The 22,133-nt window shown below is 41.8% G+C and overlaps 2 protein-coding genes across 2 annotated transcripts in view; both read left to right on the top strand.

The window, feature by feature from the left end:
* shroom3 (shroom family member 3) overlaps window positions 1-4,164 on the top strand; it is a 72,737-nt gene extending 68,573 nt beyond the window's left edge. Inside the window, exons 27-32 of the mRNA XM_027277029.1 lie at window positions 1-120; window positions 461-606; window positions 2,131-2,230; window positions 2,359-2,524; window positions 2,625-2,746; window positions 3,754-4,164. Coding sequence (XP_027132830.1) covers window positions 1-120; window positions 461-606; window positions 2,131-2,230; window positions 2,359-2,524; window positions 2,625-2,746; window positions 3,754-4,164 — 1,065 coding nt within the window. The remainder of the gene's footprint in view (window positions 121-460; window positions 607-2,130; window positions 2,231-2,358; window positions 2,525-2,624; window positions 2,747-3,753) is intronic.
* A 4,089-nt stretch (window positions 4,165-8,253) lies between these two features.
* Window positions 8,254-19,369, top strand: sowahb (sosondowah ankyrin repeat domain family member B). Its single transcript, XM_027277043.1, has 5 exons — window positions 8,254-10,347; window positions 11,682-11,882; window positions 13,405-13,808; window positions 15,442-15,629; window positions 16,678-19,369. The coding sequence occupies exons 1-5, from the start codon at window positions 8,379-8,381 to the stop codon at window positions 17,129-17,131; spliced, it is 3,216 nt and encodes a 1,071-aa protein (XP_027132844.1). The 5' UTR covers window positions 8,254-8,378; the 3' UTR covers window positions 17,132-19,369.
* The last annotated feature ends 2,764 nt before the right edge of the window (window positions 19,370-22,133 follow it).

The raw sequence follows: 22,133 nt of genomic DNA, 5'->3' as shown, positions 1-22,133 counted from the left end.
GTCACCTCCATCAACACATCTACCACGACTGAGAGCAGCCTCGGTCTTGACTACCAACCCCTGCCCAAGAGGGAAAAGACATCTGAGGAGCTGCGAGTGGAGGCGCTAGCCAAGCAGCTGGTGGGTACCCGGAGTCAGCAGTTACCTTTAATAAATGATGATGTACCTAATGCTGACTCTACCTTTGTATGCATTATTCTGACTCTACTTTGGTCAGTACACCTTTGTAATTCTTTATTACTGTGCCTAGTTCTGACACCATTTGTCATGATGTCTAGTTCTGACTTGCCGTAGTTGTCCTACCTTCCTCTAACCTGACTGACTTGACTGCCGTCGTCCTATTTTTGACTGTACCTTAGTCATCTTACCTCATTTTGATTTTGTGTATCTCCATGTGCCTGGTTATGTCTCTACTCTCCACTCTCTCATAGTTTAATTCTTCTTTTTTCATTGTATAAAGGTGATACAGGACAGCTCTCTGGCGCCGTTCTTGGACACGTGGCGGGGTAAATCCACAGTAGAGCTGATGCAGGAAATCTTTCCAAACAGTAAACTGGTTGGTAAATCGCCATGGCAGCGTAGGGGTAGCAGCCGATTGGATGACAGGTAATTCTGACATCATATGTTCTGCCTTTGTAAATATTCACTACGACACTACTAGTTTTATTGCCAATGGAACGATCTTCCTTTCTTTAGTTACCAACAGTGGGATGAACATCACAAACTAATTCTGTAGTTTCAGGCTGGAGGAGGATCGCTGGGAATTTCCTTTAAAGTACTTTATGTAACAAAACCATAGAGACCTCAGAGTGTTTATTTAGCCATGAGACCAAAATTGCGAAAAGTGAACTTATGTAACTCAAAGACATGATAAACATAGGGGGTAAAGAACTTCCTGCAAACCAACATTTGTCATTCCTGTTGTGTTTGCTGACAGGCTCAAATCTGCTGCTGACACAGAGAAGAAGCATCACAAAGCTCTGCTGTCTCTGCATGTTGTGGCCTTTAACGTCAGTGACACCTTGAATGTGTTTTGACTTGTTGGTGAACACAATGTTCAGGGAAGAAGTGTCTTCCTTCATTGAAAATAAGACAAACAACGATTCATTTAGAGGCATTGCTTCTCTGTTGTACATGTACAAGGGTCCCAGAAAGGTTGTCCTTCCTCAATGACCTTAGTGAAACTTGCAACAATCCTGCAGCTACACTCTGTAATGTTACAATCATGTGCACATTTGATGTAGTTTCTCCTAAAGTTATGACGTTATTACTGTTGCCATTTTTGAAAATGCGTGTCTGCTCAGTGTGTTAGCCGTGTTTCCAGAAACGTTCAATCAATCAGTTAAGTGGACGTCCAATAATCAGGTGATTGGTAGTTGCATGTCGAAGTGTCCTTGAGCAAGATACTGAACCCCAAATTTTCCATCAAGGTCAAGGAAAAATCTTTAAGGAAAAGACATCGGACACTTTTTCTGACTGTTCAACCGCAGCTCAGATATATTTGAGTTGCTGGAGGTCTGAAACCAGGTTAGCAAGTTAGACGTCTGCGTTAGTGTCTGCAATGTCAGCCCGGACAGGAGAGACCAGACCAACCTGATCAATGTTTCTCAACAGTGTGGCATGTGAAGTGTTCAGTCAGCAACTGTTTCATCAAACGTAACTGCAAAGGTAGATAATAGAAGTAAAAGAAATAGAAGAACTGTTGATTGATAAAGTTATAAAGGTGTCCCTGTCTACATAATTAGTCTTAGTTGGGAGATCTGATTTCTAAACAGCTAAACAATGCTGCCACCTACTGGTCAGAGTTGGTATAGAAAGGACTTCTCTCTCTTTGTTTTTACTTACTCCGAATATAAGTATGAAAGGGTTGATTTTGTTTTAAACCTGTTGTGCATCAGAGTAGTCAAACTATAATTAATATTAAACATGAAGCAGGATAAAGATGGTCAGGATGTCATTAGTGAATAAAAAGAATGTTAGTTATCTTACCCTCATTATTTTCTTTTTCTGTTGCTTGCTATCTTTCCAGTTTCTTTGTAACATTGTAACTTCCAAATGCAATGAATCTTGTGGAAATGGTACTTTCTCAATTCAAAATTGAACTTTTAAATTCTGCTGTTGTTGTCATAGGATCCAAGATGGTGTCTGTGATCCTGCTCAGAGCACAGTGATGGATGAAGGGAAGGAAACTGATCTGGATGAGGATGAGAAAGACCTCAACACCAAGAAGGTAAAAAAAAGTATAGACAGGGTCACAAACCAATACCATTCGAAATGCAAAAGAGATAGACAGAAGTTTTAGAAGTTGTTTGGACAATAACTTATCATGTGCCACCGTGTTTCTTGCCCTGTCTACAGGTGGAGCTGTGTGAGGCTCTGAGGTGTAGTGTGGCGGCCCTGCGGCAGGAGAAGGAGGCTCTGTGTGAGGAGCAGAGATGTCACCAGGAGCTGGGGACGAGCATCGAAACACTGGTGCAGGAACAGCTCAAAACCAACGAGAGGGACAAGTACAGCATGTTCATCGGTACAGTCTTACTATCGCTGTAAAAAAAAATCTGTTTTAGTAATGCAGTGGCTACACCAGGGTGTTGAACACTGAGATGTTGACTTGGTTGTGTCTGTAGGAGACCTGGAGAGGATCGTGAACCTGCTGCTGTCTCTGTGCAGCCGCATGTCGAGGATCGACAGATCTCTGCTTGCTCTGGAGAGAGAGGAGCTGACGCAGGAGGATAAAGCAGAGGAGAAGGTGAGACAGGACAGGATCTACCTGTCTGTTTACCTGTTAACCACGTGCCTCTTACGGGCGTGAAGCTTCCCTGGCTTCACTATTCAATTCAATTATGATTCACCTGTCAATATTTCTCAATGCTACACGCTGTCAGATAGATCTGAACTCAAATTTGGGTGTGTTTTTCACTCCCCAGTGCATTTATGGACCTTTGTTATCCCTTCTCATGTACCATGGAGGGCCACACAGAGATGACATGAAGTCAGATCAATGAAAAGATACTTAGACAAGTCACTCGCAAACTGACATTTGCAACATCGCAAATATTTTAAAAATATGTAGAATATTCATCAGTCAGTTTTATCAGATGAAAACATTTTTCTTTTTAAAACGTTGTAAAATGCTTATCTTCATGTCAGATCGGGGGTCATGGTGCTACACTGCCGCCACAGGGTGGAGCTAAAGTAACATGGTTATAAGTAACAAGTTGCAGTCAGACAAGTTACAGTAACAGCCGACTGTTATTTAAAAACACTCGAGAACTGGCTAGATCTCAGTTCATGTTATGCATAAAGGATGTGATGGGACAGGTTGTCATGGTAAGAACTTCATTAACATCACCAGACAACTAAGATAGCAGATATCAGTGTCACCTATAATGAGTGTGATTACAGTTTTTATGGTAGTTCAGTTCAAAAGGACATGACTGTTCCATCTAAGACATATGCTAAAATGATCCAGGACTGTCATGCTAATAATGTGGCTCAAACTGTTTTGCATGAACACTGCTGAAAAAAACAAAGAGCCAGCATGGACGATACCAGGATCCTGAAACAGAAGTAGCTAAATGGAATTCAGCCATGGTTCATTTTATTATTTACATAATATGTTAACATGGGGAAGCGAGCAGTATTAGTTGTATTCTGCACCTTCATTGCTAGATGCCACTAAATCCTACACACTGGTCCTTTAAAGTATGAGTAATAATGATTCTGATAACTATTTTGTCGTCTCCTCCTCTTCAGGAATCTCTCCATCACAAACGCTCTCTGCTACTCAGTCAAACTGAAGACGCCTGGGAGCTAAAGGAGAACTTGGACCGGCGGCAGCGCGTGGTCCACGGCATCCTGTCCGGCTACCTCACCGAACCACAGCTCCAGGACTACCGGCGCTTTGTCAGCACCAAACCTTCTCTCCTGATTCGCCAGCGGCACCTCGACGACCTCATACGGCAGGGAGAGGAGCAGCTGACGCGATTGGCCGAGAGCCTGCCACAGGAGGTGGCGGAGGCTTGCGGCTGGCCGAGAGCATGTCCGTTCTTACCATCCAACCCTGCCCCCTGTCTGCTCCTTCTTCTTCTTTTCCACCGCTGCTTCCACCCTCTGTTATTTCAGGACCCCACCACTCAGTCAGTCACAACTGTGACATCACTGTGATGTACGACGGGCCACTGTTAGGAGTGGCACTGAAGGAAATGAAGAGAGACATTGGCTCCCTGAACTGAAGAGAGCATTACATGAAGGAAGAGTGGACCTGAAACAGACTCCGGAACAACTATGCAGACTTCACACATGAAGAGAAAGCCTTTAATGTGCCTCGTTCTGTTTCACACCCGACTACGCTACACCTTGATCAGCAACCAGCCTGTGTGGACTAAACTGACTGCTCCATTGATTAACTGTTTATCCTGTGCTCTGAAAGGTGATTTTAGGGCCATCGTGGTGTTTTCAAGTTCATCGTCAGTACTTTAAAGGATAATTCCAGTGTTGGGGTTAATTTCCTGCAGCTTTTCCAGCTCTCAGTAAAGACAAGCAGCTTTCAGAGCTGTAAGTGCTTTAGTTTATATTAGAATGTCAAAAAATATTACCAAGGACCTTCAGCTAAAGAAGCCAGAAGGGTTTAATAAAAATGACCTTAATCCAAGTTAGACGGGAGACTGAATTCATAACAAGATATAGAAGATTAGTTTTGAAATCCCATCACACTGGAACTGGCCTTTACACACTCTGATGGTCTTTCAGGAAGATTCAAACGTTCCTCCAGGAGCCTTTATTTCTGACGATGAGACAAGTGAGCAGGTGTGTCATCTCCCAAAGACAAAATTCTTCAGAATGAATTTATTCTGTCATCTTGTCAACCCTTCGAAGATTTTCCACAAGAACCTGCTCGGCTCTGGCACGCCTCCAGTCAACTCATAAGAATAATTAACACCAAATTGGAGGCGCTGTTTTTATTTTCATTTTCCAGCTCAAAAGGATCCACATCTGCACCTGAAGATGCTAACTGCTTTGAAGAACTTATGATCACCGTCATATGACTGTAACACTAACTACTGTCACTACTGTCTGTGTGTCTGGAGCTTGTAGCACTTTTTTTAGCAGTTTGCTACTGTTTGCAGCAGAATTTACACTGAATGATGAACGTGTTGAAGAATGTCTTTGTTACCTTAGATGGGGCGATGGTATTCAGTTGGTTACAAAATGCAACTTCACCACTAGATGCCACTATATCCTACACACTGGTCCTTTAATCGTTTAGATACAGTCACCAAAATGTCAAGAATAACAACAAAGACCTCATTTGCCAAACCAAAACATATTTAACTTAAATGATGTGAAACACTGTTTTTAATTGATAAATAATGTAAATGATTATTCATCACTGAATTGCTGATAAATGCCAGGTCTATCCTCCAATAATTAGACACACTAGATATTTGGATTATGGTTTCATGCCTCAGTTTTCCAAGTTCCAATAAACTTGCAGCTTCCTGGTAACAAGCTATCTTAATGGTATTTTTTGGTCAGGAATATGGTCGCTGCATCATATAAAGAGCACATCAAGACACGTCATTTGATTTTGGGTCTTCCTTGTGCCTATCTGTGAAACATTTAGACAATGTTTAGTTTTCTAGTTTTCTTCCAGTCCTGATAAAAATTGACATTTGCCGTCAGAAAATGAGGGCAGCACACTGAGACACTGAGAGGAAATCAACACTACTTTTATAGAACTGAATATATGAACAGTAATAAGAAGGTGAAATTCTTCATTTAATCTCTGCCTGGAGCTTTTTTTCAGTTAACAGTATCTGCACTTTGTCAGCACTGCTGTAACTGCAGGACAGAAAAGTGCACATGTGATCATTGCTCATGTTTTCTTTGTTTTTCTGAGGAAACATACAGAGAAGCCTAAACATATTTTGAAGGAGCAGTCCAGCAATGTATTTTTATTATTATTATTACTGCACATCCACAGACCTGGGCTGCTTTATTGTTAGAATCATAGTCCATGAAATTGCAGAACTTTTTTGTATGTCACACCCCTAAAAGGTTGTATATCTCCCAAAATTTGCCTTCAGAAGCTTTCTGCGATAAATTGTATGATGAATGATGTCACTGTGACATCATCAGGCTCATTCTACCACTATACAGCTACACTCACAGGCTGAGTGTCCTACTCAAGACGAGTAAACAGATTTTGTGCGTTAAATCAGTTGATCTTGGATTTATTATTACTGGAAATTAGGATTTTTTTCTCCTGGACATGAAATTGACATTAACAAAAATATTTGTGGTGAAACCATGAAGTATTTATTATGTTGAAATTGGAAATGTTGCGAATTTGTACTTTACAAGGTAAAGTAGATAAGGAAAGGAAAAAAGAAGACAACACTCTACAGCCAAGAATAAAAAAAACACCATAAATTCAAAAGAAATGTTCAATGTTGCGAAGCTTCTTTTTTTCTCTATTTAAGTCACAATCATGATTTTTATTTTATTTTATTTTTTAAGATCAAGTTGCAGAATTTACAGAACTTCTGAACACATTCTCCCATTTTAAAGAATTATTCTGTCTCACATTGAAGGCGAATGTGTTTTTTTAAAAAATATATGTGCTATTTGGTTTTCCTCAGTTCAATTAATCTGGGGACACCAAATGGTATGTACAGCATCAGTCCTACAGAATCAAATGTATTGTTTAATAGCACTGTGGGGAAACTAAATACATAGATAAGTCAGATAACCGAAATCTGATCAATGGTTTTGACTTTTGACACTCTGAACTGTTTCATTTTACATCTACCAGTGCATGTTTCATCTGTCTCTTGGTTTTTGAGCACCTTTTATATTCTCACTTCATATTCTCCAAATATACAGCACACAATCGCCTTGCCAACCATCAATAACCCTGTTGTAACGGTTTGTTTGCTCATTGTTGTTTTTGCAGGGCACAGCGGAATATCTCGACATGTTTTGGTTCATTGTTGAATGGATTTCAATGTTTGTTTTGTGAAAGAAGAACAATTAAATAACCTGGTTTTTGCAAAATAAATGTATTTTGTAAATGACTTTGTCTGCTTTGTTCTCCCACAGAGAGACACACACAACCTACTGTACACATATCAGGCTTATATGTGTAGTCTGATCACACCATTAAACTGTACACTACTCTAACAGCTGCTTTCACAAAACAAGAGCTAAAGCTGATATAATAATATTTTTATAATGCCAGTGGATCTGATGACTGGTCCTTGCAGTTCCCTTAAGTCTTGCAGAGTTTGAAGCATCTCTTCGCTCATCGTTTAGCTGTCCTTTAATGTTTCCGTTCACTCTCCAGCTCTAAGTTCTAAAACTCAGATGTACACGACCTGCTCAGCATAAACAGACAGACACAGTTACAGCCAACTGGTGAACATAGTGGAGCACTGAGCAGCTGAAGAGACATATTTCTCTCAGAGGCTGTTGGATACTAAAAACTGAGCTAAAAGAGAGTCTAGGTAGCAAACATGACTTCAAATGGAATATAGTATATTATTATATAATATATTTATATATATATTATATATATATTATATATATATTATATTATATATATAATATATATTATATATATATATATTATATATATATAATTAGAATCACAATAAGTTTATAACAAGTGCATAGCGACCACTTTGGCAAGACCTAAACATGGCAACAATTAAAATAGTAATCTGTTCGAAGTAAATTAAAGTCCATTAAATGAATAAACAGTTAGATAGATAGATAGATAGATAGATAGATAGATAGATAGATAGATAGATAGATAGATAGATAGATAGATAGATAGATAGACAAATTGGCTTTATTAATATTAAATGCATAAACCTGGTTACTACTAGTGGAAGCACATTGAGTTTATTAGTAGGCTACTATTACATAAAGTTAGTTGCTTCACAATAAGTTTGTTAGTTAATTTATATTAAAACTATGTAATTCAGATGCATTTTGGCCCAAAAAATGTTTTGAGTGTGTAAAGGAAAAAATATAAAAATCATAACTGATCAGTTGTCTTTTGATTTTTTCACTTGTACCTTTTTATTTTACTTGATGTCTTTATCAACCAGTCATATAATATATTCATGTATTGCTTCAGAGAAACCTGCTTGATTTATATTGGCCATAGGCTGCATATGGCATGAATGTAAAATCATGAAGTCATATTTTCTCGCCATGATTCAGGCACATCTGGGTCACCTGCAGGAATGCAGCGGAGGCGGGGTTTAAATACCTGAGGTGGGCGGGGCTGTTCCTGTCTGACAGAAACAACTCCCCGACCTTTGAGTCCAGCAGGGAGAGGAAGACAGAAACCCGACAAAGTCAAGACCAGGATGGCCACAACTTTCACCCAGGACACGGTGTTACATTACCTCCGGAGCAGCGGGGGCTCGGTGAAAAACTCAGACCTGCTTCTGCATTTCCGAAACTTCATTCGGGACCATTCGGACCAAGTCCGGAACCGGGAGCTCTTTAAAAAGTTTGTTAACTCCGTGGCCACCGTCCAACAGCTCGACGGTGTTTCTTACGTCGTTCTCAGGAGGAAATTCAAAGGATATGTCCCCGCCGGCGGTGAAGAGGGCTCCCCCGGGCCGCTGCGACTCCCAGCAGGGAGGAACACGGAGCCCTCCACGGAGAGCACGACGCTCAGCCCGGCGGGGGGAGCAGAAACGCCCCGGCTGAGGGAGGAGACAGCACCTGCTCCTCCAGGAGGAACCGCCGGGAAAACAGCCCTACCTGCTGCTGGGATCATACTGAACAACAACAACAACGTGGAAACGAACCTGAACCTGAAACAGGAGCAGGTAAACAGCACACGTGAGGTCTCAGGTAGACCAGAAGCAGCTCAGGTGAGTCAGATCTCCAAGAGAAGAGATGTGAAGCCCCCCAGTCTGTCAGAAGCTCCTGTCCAGGATCGCCGCATTAGAGTGGGGCAGCAATCGGTGGGCTTTGGTCCTCTTCCAGGGATCACACCTGTGGGCCCTGCAGTCAGACATCATGGACAACCACAGCAGGTCCGGGTCCGAGTCCCAGAACCCCTGAGAGGGAGGGAGGCCTGTCTGCAACCTAAAGCAGGTCTTCATCAGCAGCCCCCCTTTAATCACAGTCTTCATCAGGAGCCTCCCCTTCATCATAGTCGTCATCAGGAGCCTCCCCTTCATTACATGAATCGTCATCAGGAGCCTCCTCTTCATCATAGTCTTTATCAGGGGCCTCCTCTTCATCATAGTCGTCATCAGGAGCCTCCCCTTCATTACATGATTCGTCATCAGGAGCCTCCTCTTCATCATCATGTGAATCTTCATCAGGGGCCTCCTCTTCATCATCATGTGAATCTTCATCAGGAGTCTCCTCTTCATCACAGTCTTCAGCAGGAGCCTCCCCTTCATCATGTGAATCGTCATAAAGAGCCTCCTCTTCATCAGGAGCCTCCTCTTCAGCACAGTCTTCATCAGGAGCCTCCTCTTCATCATGTCAATTTTCATAAGGAGCCTCCTCTTCATCAGGAGCCTTCTCTTCAGCACAGTCTTCATCAGGAGCCTCCTCTTCATCAGGAGCCTCCTCTTCAGCACAGTCTTCATCAGGAGCCTCCTCTTCAGCACATCAAACTTCAACCTGAGATGGGCCCACGTCGCTTCAGACACCGGCAGAGCTACAAATCTGCTGTCTCTTACGATGAAGATGAGGAAGAGGAGGAGGACCCGGTTAGACAGGGTTCAGCAGGAGGAGCGTGGCCCCTGAGCGCTCCACTCGGAGATATGGGGAAGGCCATGTCTGCCTCCTTGCCGTGCATCATAGACACACCTGCACCTCCCTCTGTAGCCTCCTCCTCTTCCTCCTCTTCATCAGAAAAGAAGCTTCCAAAGATTTACATCCAGGATGTGAAAGGGGAGATGCTGCCCATTGGAGGCCCAGGCTGTGGCTTGAAGTCAGGAGTGGGACACAGGGGTCAGTGGGCTGCGCCAGGCTTGCAACCTGTATCTGTTCCAGTGGAGTCAATGTCCACCAGACGCAGTCTGCCTTTAGAGGCAGAGCGCCGCATACCGTCTCCAGACCGAGCTCAAGAGGTGGTGCCTCACCGCGAGGTCCACACAGACCGCAGGTACTCACAGCCTGCACCTGTCCAGCTGGAGACCAGGCAGAGGCCGGATCAAAACCAAAGGGTGCGGTTGTCGTCCAGCCACAGCAGCATCTTCTCTCCATCATCTGATACAGGAATTTCCAACAGCGACTGGCCACCTTCAGCTTCCTCCAGAGGATCAGAGTGGAACAGCAGCTGCGAGGATCTACATGCTCGAACAGGTACGGCAACAGTCTGTGATATATTTTCTTATTGTCAACAGATCTGATGAAAAGAGTGTGTTTGTGTGTGAGTTGGTATTCATGGGGTTATGGGGTCAAAAAGCGGTTTACACAGTTATGTCATGGGGACCTCGGACGGTATGAGGACATATTATCAGAACCCCTAAAGGGTGTGTGTGTGTGTGTGTGTGTGTGTGTGTGTGTGTGTGTGTTCAGATTCTTCTCCCAACACTTTTTTTGATCTTCCCACAGTGTGCATGTTAATGACTCAAAATCATTCTCAGGTGACAGGTGTATGCCCACTTTTCACAATTATCATTCTACCACACCCATGATGATGATGATGATGATGATGATGATGATGATGATGATGATGATGATGATGATAATAATAATAATAATAATAATAATAATAATAATAATAATAATTTAAAAAACAAACAAACATAGAAAACATAAAACACATAAAAGCCAGACTGAATAGATGTGGTTTGATTCAAAAATATCAATATATTTTTTTTTCTAATGAATTTGTTGTAAGAATGAAACATGGCCAAAAAAAGGGAAAAGAATTTCACAAATGAAGAAACTGAAATAATATTTGTCTCAGGTGGAAGCCAGAAAAGTGTTTACTCTTAAGAGACAATGGCAGAAAAAAACTGTAACGTAGAACATTGCAGAAAAAATGTTGAATCTCCAGCAATATTAGACATGCTTTTATGCTTCGAGCTAAATCGCAATCTTTATTATACCCTGCATGTCTCTCTAAAGGTCAGTGTGTAGGTTTTAGTAGCATTATGCAGCCTTGTTGCTAAATGCAAACCCCTTACCTTGCCCTTTCCTTTCTAGCATAAAACAGAAACTACAGTGGCAGTGAGGCCTGATCTAGAGCTAGTGTTTAGTTTGTCTGTTCTGGGCTGCTGTAGCAACATGTTGGTTCAATGGAGGAATCCCTAAATATAAAAGGCTCCTTCTAAAATAACAAAAACAAATCGATTCTTATGTTCAGGTGATTTATACACAAATGAAAACATAGTTATAAATATTATATTCCATTTCTGCCATTCTGTGAACAGAGCTCCCTAAAAAAGCGCACTAGAGAAAGGGTGGAAGTAACTTATCACTATTGGCCAAGTCAATAAAAACAAACAAATCCAGGATGAAAGCTGTCCACCCTATATATCCCCTGCCTCCTGATAGGCCAATAGCAACATTTAATTGCCTGGTTTCAGCCAGTAGAAGGAGGTGTCTCTGTGTATTTATAGCACCATATATGGAATATTTCTACCTAAAGTCACTGTTCCAGTTGACATTTGAACCTTTTTTGTCAACAGGAAAGACTGGCAGTGGCTCTCAAATCCAGGTAGTACCCCAGCGGGCCCAAAGGACCAAGTTGGAGTCTGAGACACATCATGCAAACATTAAAACCACAGCTCAGTCCACAGCGCACTCGACCGGCTTCCATCGCTCTATGGGTAATCTCCATGACGACCAGGAGTCTTCAGTTCATCTAACCTCCTTCCATCACTCTACAGGTAATCTCCCGAGTGACCAAAAGTCTGTATCCCCTGTAGTGCCATTGTACCTCTCCACAGGTCAGAGCATTTGTTGGATGACTTTTATTTATTTTTAGGAGCTTTCATTTGGTGAACAAGCTGTTGTATGAAGATTTGCTGCTTTTCTCTGTGTTATATCATTGCAAACTTTTGTGTTTTAGACTACACAAAACAGATACATCTAAGATATCTGAAGACATCAACTTACTGTCCACATCTCCACTGGTCATAGAAACTGATTCTGTGTCAGCTAAATATGATCTTGGTGGGATGGTGTAACTTGTTACTTGTTATTTGTTTGGAAATACCCTCACCCATACTTTCAGAGAAAAAGGAACATGATGAGTGAAAGTGAATGAGGAAATGAAATGTAATATAATATAATGTGCAATATGCACATCAGGATATGTTTGCTAACGTAACAGGCTAACACAAAAGCTAGCATTTAACTTGCAAATCCTGCTGATAATATTACACTCTGCAGTAATGTATCTGTAAATACAGCAAACATGTTAACATTAGCATGTTAGGTTAGCCTAATATTATTATGTCCATCCATTACTCCAGCATGTTTGTTGTGCTATTATTGTTGTAGCAGTGAAGACTGTTGCAGCATTTCTATTACATCTGTTGCAAAGCAGCAGTACAGTCTGTTGTAATCCGTAACAGCAGACGCTCTTCAAACTATTGTGGAGTGGGTGTGCTTCAGAACTACTTGTCAGATCAACACCTGTATGGTTTGAACTATGATGGCTGGCTATTTGTCTGGGGTTTATGGAACTTTAAAGGTCAGTGTGTAACATTTATAAGCAAATATGAATCATTGTGTTTTCATTACTTTAGAATGACACCTTCATAGCTATAGAGAAAACAGGTCCTCTTCCACAGTGTTCACTATGTTGCATTGCCATGTTTTTACAGCTGGCCACAACCTCTGTGGCTGTAAAGTGAAGTCTATGCGGTGCCAAAAACTGGAGTTCCATGAACGGCCACTTGCCAAAAAACTGTTTTGGTCTCTATAGCTAATTTCCCCGTTCATGACAACTGTACTGAGGGTGAATTTATATATAACTCACCTGTTCAAGTGATATTAATGCTTAAAGTTATGCAGAGTGGCCACTGATTGACAGGTGGGTGGTGTTACAGATGGCTTGTTTGAGCACCTGGATCGAGGGGGAAGAGACAGGACTACCACTGTGGCAGCTAACAGAGCCACAGATTTTGAGCATTAAAACAGCTCTTCAAAAACCTACGGGTGATGTCACACATATGCTGTCTATTATTTATAAGTGTGAATGTTTTATAGTAGCCCAGAACAGATACAACAAATATTGGCTCTAGATGGGGCCTTTTGCATTTTTTGCAAGTTTCAAGGTCGCTGTAGTTTCTCTACACGCTTGGAAGGGGAAGGTGAGGCGAGTAGTATTCATTCAGTTGCTGTCTCCTCACCATAGAGGCCACTAAATCACTGGACCTTTCAAAATTCTACTTTACCCCACAGGTGATCTCTATGATGACAGTGAGGAGGCAGAGTCTAGCGAGGGTTCCACCTCTACGCCGGTGTTGCGACAGCCCCTGACAGTCGCCAGGCAGCTCAGTAGCCAGTTGAGGAGCAGGATGTGCCGCAGCTTGGGAGCCGACCTCGACCAGCTCCTGCAGGAGGAGGCAGGAGGCGGAGGAGGAGGAGGCAGTGAGGCGGCCCGTCTGAACCGCCTCCACCTAATCTCCTCCTCCCTCAGCCTTCGCTACAACCTGTCGTCGTCCTCGCTCTCGTCCTGTTCCACACCACCTCGCTGCCACAGCCTCGCAGACCTGGTGGAAAGAGGAAGAGAGGGGAAAGGAGGGAGGAGAAGCCTCCCTGCTGGCTCCTCCTCAGCTGCCCATCATGAAGGTCCCAATAAACAGGTGAGACGTATGGACAGTGCAGTCCCCCCCTGAAACACAGTCTTGGTATGGTAGTTTGGCCTGGTCAGGGTCAAAACTAACACCTGATTTCTGGTCAAATCTTTATGAGTATCAAACTTTCATTTAATGCATCACCTTGAGGTTGGAAAACCAACTTTGTCTGGTTTTCCAACAGGGGGAATCTTCTCCACACCTCCTGCATCTGCTTCTTCAGGTTCATCAGTCTCTCCATCAAGCCATCTCTGAATTTGTTCTGTCTCTTTCTCCTTGATGGTCGTCTTGATGTTTCTGATTGTCTCCCGGGTTAACAGACTTTTTTTAGTCTTTGTACAGCTCCTCCTGTGCCTGGCTTAACCCTGTTTTTTCTTGGAGTTTACCCCCATCTGCTCCGCCAGGAGAAGGGACCAGTCCTCCTCCCACTCGCACTTCTTGTCCTCCAGGCCACCTGGACCTGTGCAGCTTTCACTCTGGAAGTTTCCTCTTCTTGTTGAGCCAGGCATGTCTCTGCCTCCTTCAGTTTCTCTTGTTCAGTTTTCATAGTTGCCTCTAGTTTTTCGATTTTGAGGACAGCATTCCTTTCTCTCCTGTCTGCTTGAGATGCTGAGCCAGGATGGCTGCCATTGCATAGTTTGTCTCGTTCATTTGATTTTGAGCAGTTCTTTTAACTCCTGTACCTTATTGACCAAGACCACCTTTTCTTTCACTAGTATGGATATCATCTCATCTCTCTGATCCAGGAGCCCATATAGGTGCAGCTCAGGCATCTGAATCAGAGTCTGGTTAGTCTTTTCAACGTAGACCTCCATGTCCTTACTGGCCTGTAGTAGTTTGATTATTACTGCAAACTGTGACCGCTCAGGTGTCACTACAGACTGCTTTTCCTCTTCAGATGTCTTAGCAGGCTGTGGTTCTTCGGATCCCACAGCCAGCACTGGTTCAGGTGGTACTGCTGGCTCCACAGCTGCTGTGGGAAGCTGGAGCTTCTCATGTGTCCTCTTGACTCATGCTGAACAGCATCCTCCAAGGCCGTGGCCTTCAGACTCTCCTGTCACCTCAGGGACCTTGTCTTTCTTCTGTCCCCGTGGACTGTGGTATTTTACTGGCTCTTTCTGGAGCAGAGGGAAGTTTGTTCATCAATCTGCAGGCTGTTACTTACCTATTGGAGATTTGTGGTCTTCCAAGGGTTTACCGGTTGAGATCCCATCATATAATAAAAATAATTACCTGTTTATTTTTAGGGCCGGACATTGAATATCAATAGTTCTGACCAAAATCTGTCCACATCAAAAACGTATTAAATTAAATTCTAAGCATTGTTAATTAAATATTAAAGTATTTCTGATTCTGAATTTCTTTTTGATCAGATATTTCCTGATTCAATTGTTCGTTCTTGTTTTCTGTTAAGACAAATTTATATTTATTGTCTCATGTTTATGTGTAATAAGTTTTTTTGGAAAAATGTGCTTATATTCTTTAAAGTACAGTATTTGTTAGCAATATCCAAAAAAAAAAACAGCTTTCTGTGTTATGTTAGTAATGGTTTTCTTGCTACAAACCTGAAACAAAGTCTTTATAGAAATGAAGGATATGATAACAGTCATTTGTATCTCAGGATGTTTGTTTCTATCATCAGTCACTAGTTCCTCTGGACCCAAAGGAGCACGCCTGGCTGGTGAAAGGGGCGGCAGGCGCCTGGCCCGACATCTACTCTCTGTTCAGAGAGGACTCGTCTCTGCTCAACAGACGAGACTTCATCTCCGGCTTCACCGTGCTGCACTGGATCGCCAAACACGGTGACCACAGAGTCCTCAACACGTTATGGTACGTAGCTAGCCGTTAGCTTTCCAGGTTCGCAGTCACAAACAGGAAGGTCTGGTTCATGTAGAATTCTGCAACTGGTTTCACTCCAAAAAGAAATAGTTTGAATAGCACAGAACTTGGCTGTAATTAGTGATATCTGACCTGCCTATACAGATCACAGGTATTTTAGGCTCAGCCTGAGGTCTGTTGCTTGGTCTGGATATCTCACTTCTCACATTTGCATGAAATGTGATGAGGATATTCACGGTCCACAGAGCATGACTTCGAATGACTTTTTTGACCTTGTGACATTTCCTTGAGCAAACTTTATGTAAATAAGCAACCTAAGACTTTCGGCAACATTTCATGACTCCATCTTTTTTACATCTGTAATCTCAAAGGTAAGAGACATTCAAAAGAGGATCCCAGCGATAAGTGATGATTTCCTCTAAAAGCCCGTATCCAAGTGGTAAAGACAAAACACAAGCTGGACTTTGTCAACTTCACTTGCACGCAGGCTCACCTGCTAATATTAATACATTACAATACTTACAGTTAGCATGTCAACTTGCTGATATTAGCATGTAGCATTTAGCATGTTGCAGCTGCAGCAAGGTAGAGCTGAGGCATTAGTTTTAGGCTGTATTCAGCGTGTGGGTGTGTTCACGTACATAATCGCTATGAAACCATCTGAAAATAACTTTTTTCATTTCTCTTATTCACTGGCGTTCTCAATACCAGCGCTCCCTCTCTCATTCACTGTCTATGTCGCTCAACCACTGCTCTCTCTCTTAAACCATTGGACTTAGACCAAAGGAAACAAGAATACACACAGGTAGATTATTATAGTTTAGACCATGATTCCACCTAGATAGTCTCAGTTTCAGTGACATTTTCAGACTGTGGAGTAGTTTGACCGGTCTGACCACTACTGGCTACAGTATGTTGGATTTATATGTTGACTTTAGAAGTGTTATACAAAGAACTGACATGTTTGACAAGTCAGCTGTTGTCCTGCTGGTTTCTGTGACCAGGCACTGATCTGCTCTCTCTCTGGCTGTGGTTTCAGGTATGGAGTTGAAAAAGCCGGTATGACCTTTGACATAAATGCCAGGTCAGCAAGCGGCCACACACCTCTCCACATCGCCGCCATCCACGGCCACAAGAACATAATGCGGCTGCTGGTCAGCAAGTTCAACGCAGACGTAAAGCTGAGGGATACAGCGGGAAAGAAGCCGTGGCAGTACCTGAACCGCACCACGTCGTCAGATGTCTTCCAGCTGCTGGGAGCGCCGGCACGGGCTGTTTTGAGAGGAGAGGGAACGGTCGAGAAAGACGACTCCAGCTTGAGACCCGAACAGCCTCGCCGGCGGCGGCGGCATCACTTCTCCACAGCGTCAGGACAGAGGCCAGTGACCGTTGCAGGCATGGTGAAGGTCAAAAGGTCATCGTCGATCGCTGCGTTACTCAAACACAAATCGATGCGGCGCTTTTACGGACATCAGTCCGACTCCTCCGTTTAAACGCATCAACTGATGGATTAAGTTTGGAGTTCTGGAACCTCATAGGTTTACTCTCCCCTCAAGTGAACAACTGTTTGTGGACCTGCTGACCTGGCAGATACTCTCCACAGGTTCTTCACCTCTGCTTCAGCCCATTTGATCCTGACTACAGCAAAGAATGATGCATTGTTGCCTTTTAGTGTTTATACAAGAGCTGTAAATAGGAAGTTCTAGAGATTGATAAGTAGCTGATTGGTTGGACAGTCCTGCATCATCAGGACACACGTGGAGAAATCAAATTCTGGTGAGTGACAGCTGATCTGCAGCACTTTAATGCTTCTGTTTATGTTTTCTGGTGTCACAAAGAACTTATATAGAAATAATTATAATAATAAGTATTTTTAGAAAGCAAATTGACCCCATGTTATTAATAATGACTATCAGGTAAAGAGAAAAAGATTTTACAGGAGTGTTACTGTGGGTTATGTCACACTTTTTAATGATCTTAATGAGCGGCCAAAGTTCACAGAGCAGGAAATTACTTGCTTTTGACTGTCGGTGATTAATCAGGGAGGATTCCTGCACTGCTGTACATGAATACAGACTGATAAGATAACTTCATGGACAGCTCCCAATGACCACATGGATTTATTCAGAATTTATCATTTGAAGTTAAGTTATCAGTTACTATTAAAAAAAAATCCTGCGGTTGTTCTGTTGCTTTCATCAAACTGCACTTGGATTTGCTCGTATACTGCAGCTTCCCTGAAAGCTGCTGCTCGTTCCTGCTGTGGATAAGCGGAGCCTCGACACAGTCCAAAGCCTCTCAAACTGTGAGTGTGTGTGTGTGGTGCCCTGACCCAAAAATGAGCTCAGTCCAAATGACGTGCAACAACAGAGAGCACTGGTTTCTGAGACCGAGCGTTCAGTTTCACTGGATGTGAAAGACAAACAAAAGATGGTATCACAAAGACTGGCGGATCGGAGACAGCAGGAGGCGTTTAGCGAGCACTTGGCGGAGAGGATTGGTTTTCAGCATGATTGTCTGATGTCATTGTTGTGAGAGGGGAAGGGAAGAAAAGGTGTGAGTTTATGAGCCAACGTGAGCTCTAGTTTCAGTCTGAAGATTTCCTCACAGGACAGTCGGCCGCTGAGATGACACTGCAGCTTTTTAACACATCTGTTCTCTGCTCACACGAACTTCACTGTTTCCAAATCATCCATCATTTATTTTCTTTTATTTCTTCCTTCCAGGCAGCCTTCAGTTTCTATCAAAAGTAACTTTCAGTGAATGAAACGTAGGTAGGAGGCACTAACTGTGTGAAGATTCACTTTGTTGGCACTGTTCGAGGTGTTGGAAGTCAGTGGGGGGATTTTTCAAAGATATCTTTGGTTCATTAGTTGTATCTTTCAGTTGTTTCTTATCAGGTATGAATGTCGACTCAGCCGTTTAGATCTGGGAATGTGCTGATTAAAAAGAACTCTCACAGCTCGAGAAACCTGAGCAGCCAAGACGATCAGACAGGCTGTGAACACACCCAGAGGTTATTCAAACATACAAAGTGATGATCCGAGTGGAGTGCATGTCAAGAGCCTAGCCCGACTCCCTGTTTCCAGTCTTCTAGTGTGCTAAGCTAAGCTAACCATATGCTGTCTGTAGACAAACTACAGTGATCTTCTATTTGGTGTTTTATTTAACCGCACTTTGTTTTCAGATGTTGGTTTCATTTTGTACATCCTCATGATGTGCACACAGTCGTGTTATTGTCCACCTCTTGGGTTTTGTTTTTTTGTTTTTTGTTTTTTTGCCACAGTTACATTATCACTGCATGGTAGTGTGTTGCATTTATGTTCTGCTTGGACATTTGAAAACTGAGAATTGAGAAATAGCAAACTCCCTGCTGATCGCAGAGCTTCTTGTTAGCACTTGAACACAGCAGATGTCACAGTCTGATAAATAAGCATGTGATGAACACAGCAGACTGTGGATTATTTCTCTGAAAGTTGTTTTTCACAGAAATGAAGTGAAATCAATGGCTGCCCGAGGGAAGGGAAGCAATTTAAGAACTGATGGAGGGTTTGAAACAGGATGAATAAAACTGATTGTGCTTTAACGTCGACACCAGGATGAGCCGGGTGTGTGGTAAATTATTACCGTCTGGTGTTTACTGTAATTTGGTGTTCCACATTAAAGATGTACAGTGTTTTTCACACTACTGGTCAAAGTTATACACTGAGTATTAAATATGTTTCACAGTTGGTGTTTGTGTCTTTGTCTGTATTTAACACTGCTCTGTTTTCATAGATGATTGACCTCAGGAATGTTTTTTACATAAATTTAGTTTATTTGAAGGTAAAAATGCAGAAAAAAAGTGATCAGACAAGTCAAAACTATAACTGAAGAGTATAAACTGTAGAGCATGCTCAGTCTTTATTGCAGTGGCCGAGGTCTCTGCCTTTGAATAAGGCCAATTAAAAAAATACAGTTATTTTAATGATGAATGGACAAATGTTTCTCTCGAACCTCCAAAACTCTATTGATTTTATAATAAATAAAATGATTCTGTAAATCATTTTGTTTATTAATTAAACTGATCGGAAATTACCAAGAAAGTAAAAAGTTATATTTCTATGCTTCACTTTTGCTTTAATTATTGAGCTCATAACATATTAATAAATTATTAATAAGGATTACTGATATGTAATCCTTTTATTTTTGAATCATCTGTTCACTGCATGTTTTGGGGCTCCACGGATTTACAGATTTATTCATGACATCAGAAATAAGGATAAAAAATGTTACATGACTTTTTCAGGTCAACTGAAATTATTAGTATTAGCAAAATGAAATAGTTGATCAGTGGAAAACAAGTCTGCAGCTCCATTGATAATCAAGTTTTTCTGTGACCATTTGGGCAGAATGCCAAATATTTTCTGTCAGGATCTGATTCAGTTTTTATCTGTTGATGGATGTAAAGTGATCTTTTGGTTTTGTATACTGTTGGGTGGGACTAAACAAAACATATGAAGACTTCACCTTGAACTCCAGAACTCTGATCAACATTTTCCACTGTCTTCTGACATTGCACAGGTTAAATAATTGATCTGGGGTGTTCACTTTGTAGAGCACAATGAATCATGAATTTGCATCCCTAAGATGTCGTCTTACAAGTGTGTCTGTAGCAACACACACACACACACACACACACACACACACACATACACACACACACCTGGGGGTTGGAAAGGACTGGATTCAGGACTTTGTGTTTTTACAAACACCACGTCAGTTAAATTTAGTTCCACTGAATCATTTAAACGTTGTTTTCAGTGGATCCACCCCATCTTGTTAACAATGGTATTGAAACAGGTAACAACATGTTCGGCATGTAGAGAAACACTGCAGGCTGGAGGACATGTTTGCTCATGACCCTGTGTGTGTGTGTGTGTGTTTAGTTTCTGTTTGAACGAGCTCAGTGGAGCCAGCGTGTACATTCTGAAACAGCCGGTTAGACCTCTGGTGTGTAGTTACATAACACTCTACAGTCGGTCTCTCATATCAAATAATAGCTTAACTGAACTTAAATGTCACAATATTGCAAAGCTAAATTACATGAAATATTACATATTAATATAATTATGACAAAGGCAAACTGTGTCTGGGTTAGAGACTGTCCAGCCTCTGTTAGGACACTGAGGGAACTATAAGGTTCATCATTTATGGCCACCTGCAGCTCACATTACAGCCAGTGTTTCCTTTATAAGTGAAGAAGAGTTCAGCTGATGTTTGCTCAAGAAACAAACTGGCTATTCAACACCCACGTGGTCAAAGTGTAACAACTCAGATAACAGTCTGTGAAGACAGAGCAGGTTTGAGCGTAGCCTTCAACGTTTGTGACAAAACACTCCTAACGACTTTGCAGACCTAAAAATACACCCGTCAGACTGTGGCCCTTAAAGAAGCTCCTTTAGCAACAGACTGCTACTCCCATCATGTAAGAAGGAGATCTACCACAGGTCCTTCATTCCAACAGCTGTCACACTCTGTAACAGCAGCATGACTTCATGTAGCACTGTTACACTGTTACATATGTCACTACACAGACCCTTTAAAGGTCCAGTGTGTACAATTTAATCGCATCTAGTGGTGTAATCGCCGCATTGCAATCTCCTCACATCACCCTCACCTACCTAGTGTAAACAACGGTTAAAAAGGCCCTGTCTAGAGTCAGTATTTAGTTTGTCTGTTCCAGGCTACTGTAGAAACACAGTGTTTTAATATGGTGGCCTCTATGAAAGTGGACCCGCTCTGTAGATATAAAAGGAGAATTTTAAGTAACAAAAACAAAAAAGATTCTTATTTTAAGGTGATTATAAGTGCATGAAAACATGGTTATGAATATTATATTCCATGTTTGCCTTATTCTGAAAATAAAGGCCCCACATCTTACACACTGCACCTTTAAGTAATTATTACCACAATGTCTAATGTGATGATCTTCTTCTGTATTCTTTGTAAAATCTCACCCATGTCTGCGTGCCAATATATATTTCCATTAAATGATTCATCATGCATAGCCACATACTTAAAAGGTGTAATAATGTATATAACTATACTGTATTTTATTTATATTTTTCTATTTCTAGTATATCTTTAACTTTTCAGTTTTATTTCTGAGTAATTTCTTATCTACCACATATTTTATGAGCTGCTGTAAACAAGTGAACTTCCCTGATGTGAGATCAGTAGTTAAGTTTATCTTATCTTTGTAGTCTCAGACAGGACACAGTAATCAATAGACACCATTGTGTTCAGGAGATAAGCTCTGGGTAACTCGTTCAAAAGTTTCTCAATGTGGTCAAGATGGACATCTCAGTCATCACAGTAGGTTACAAAGACATCTAAATACACAGAGCAACTTTCCATGTCCCCAACAGCCACGTTCATTATGTGCTGAACTCCCAGTACCTGCAGCTTATTGTCATCTGTTAAGTTGGAAAAGAGGTGACAAGTCACATCTTT

The sequence above is a fragment of the Larimichthys crocea genome, unplaced genomic scaffold, assembly GCF_000972845.2.
Source record: "Larimichthys crocea isolate SSNF unplaced genomic scaffold, L_crocea_2.0 scaffold82, whole genome shotgun sequence".
NCBI classification, from domain to species: Eukaryota; Metazoa; Chordata; class Actinopteri; family Sciaenidae; genus Larimichthys; species Larimichthys crocea.
Note: the sequence above shows the minus strand (reverse complement) of the source record. Positions and strands in the feature narration are given on the sequence as shown.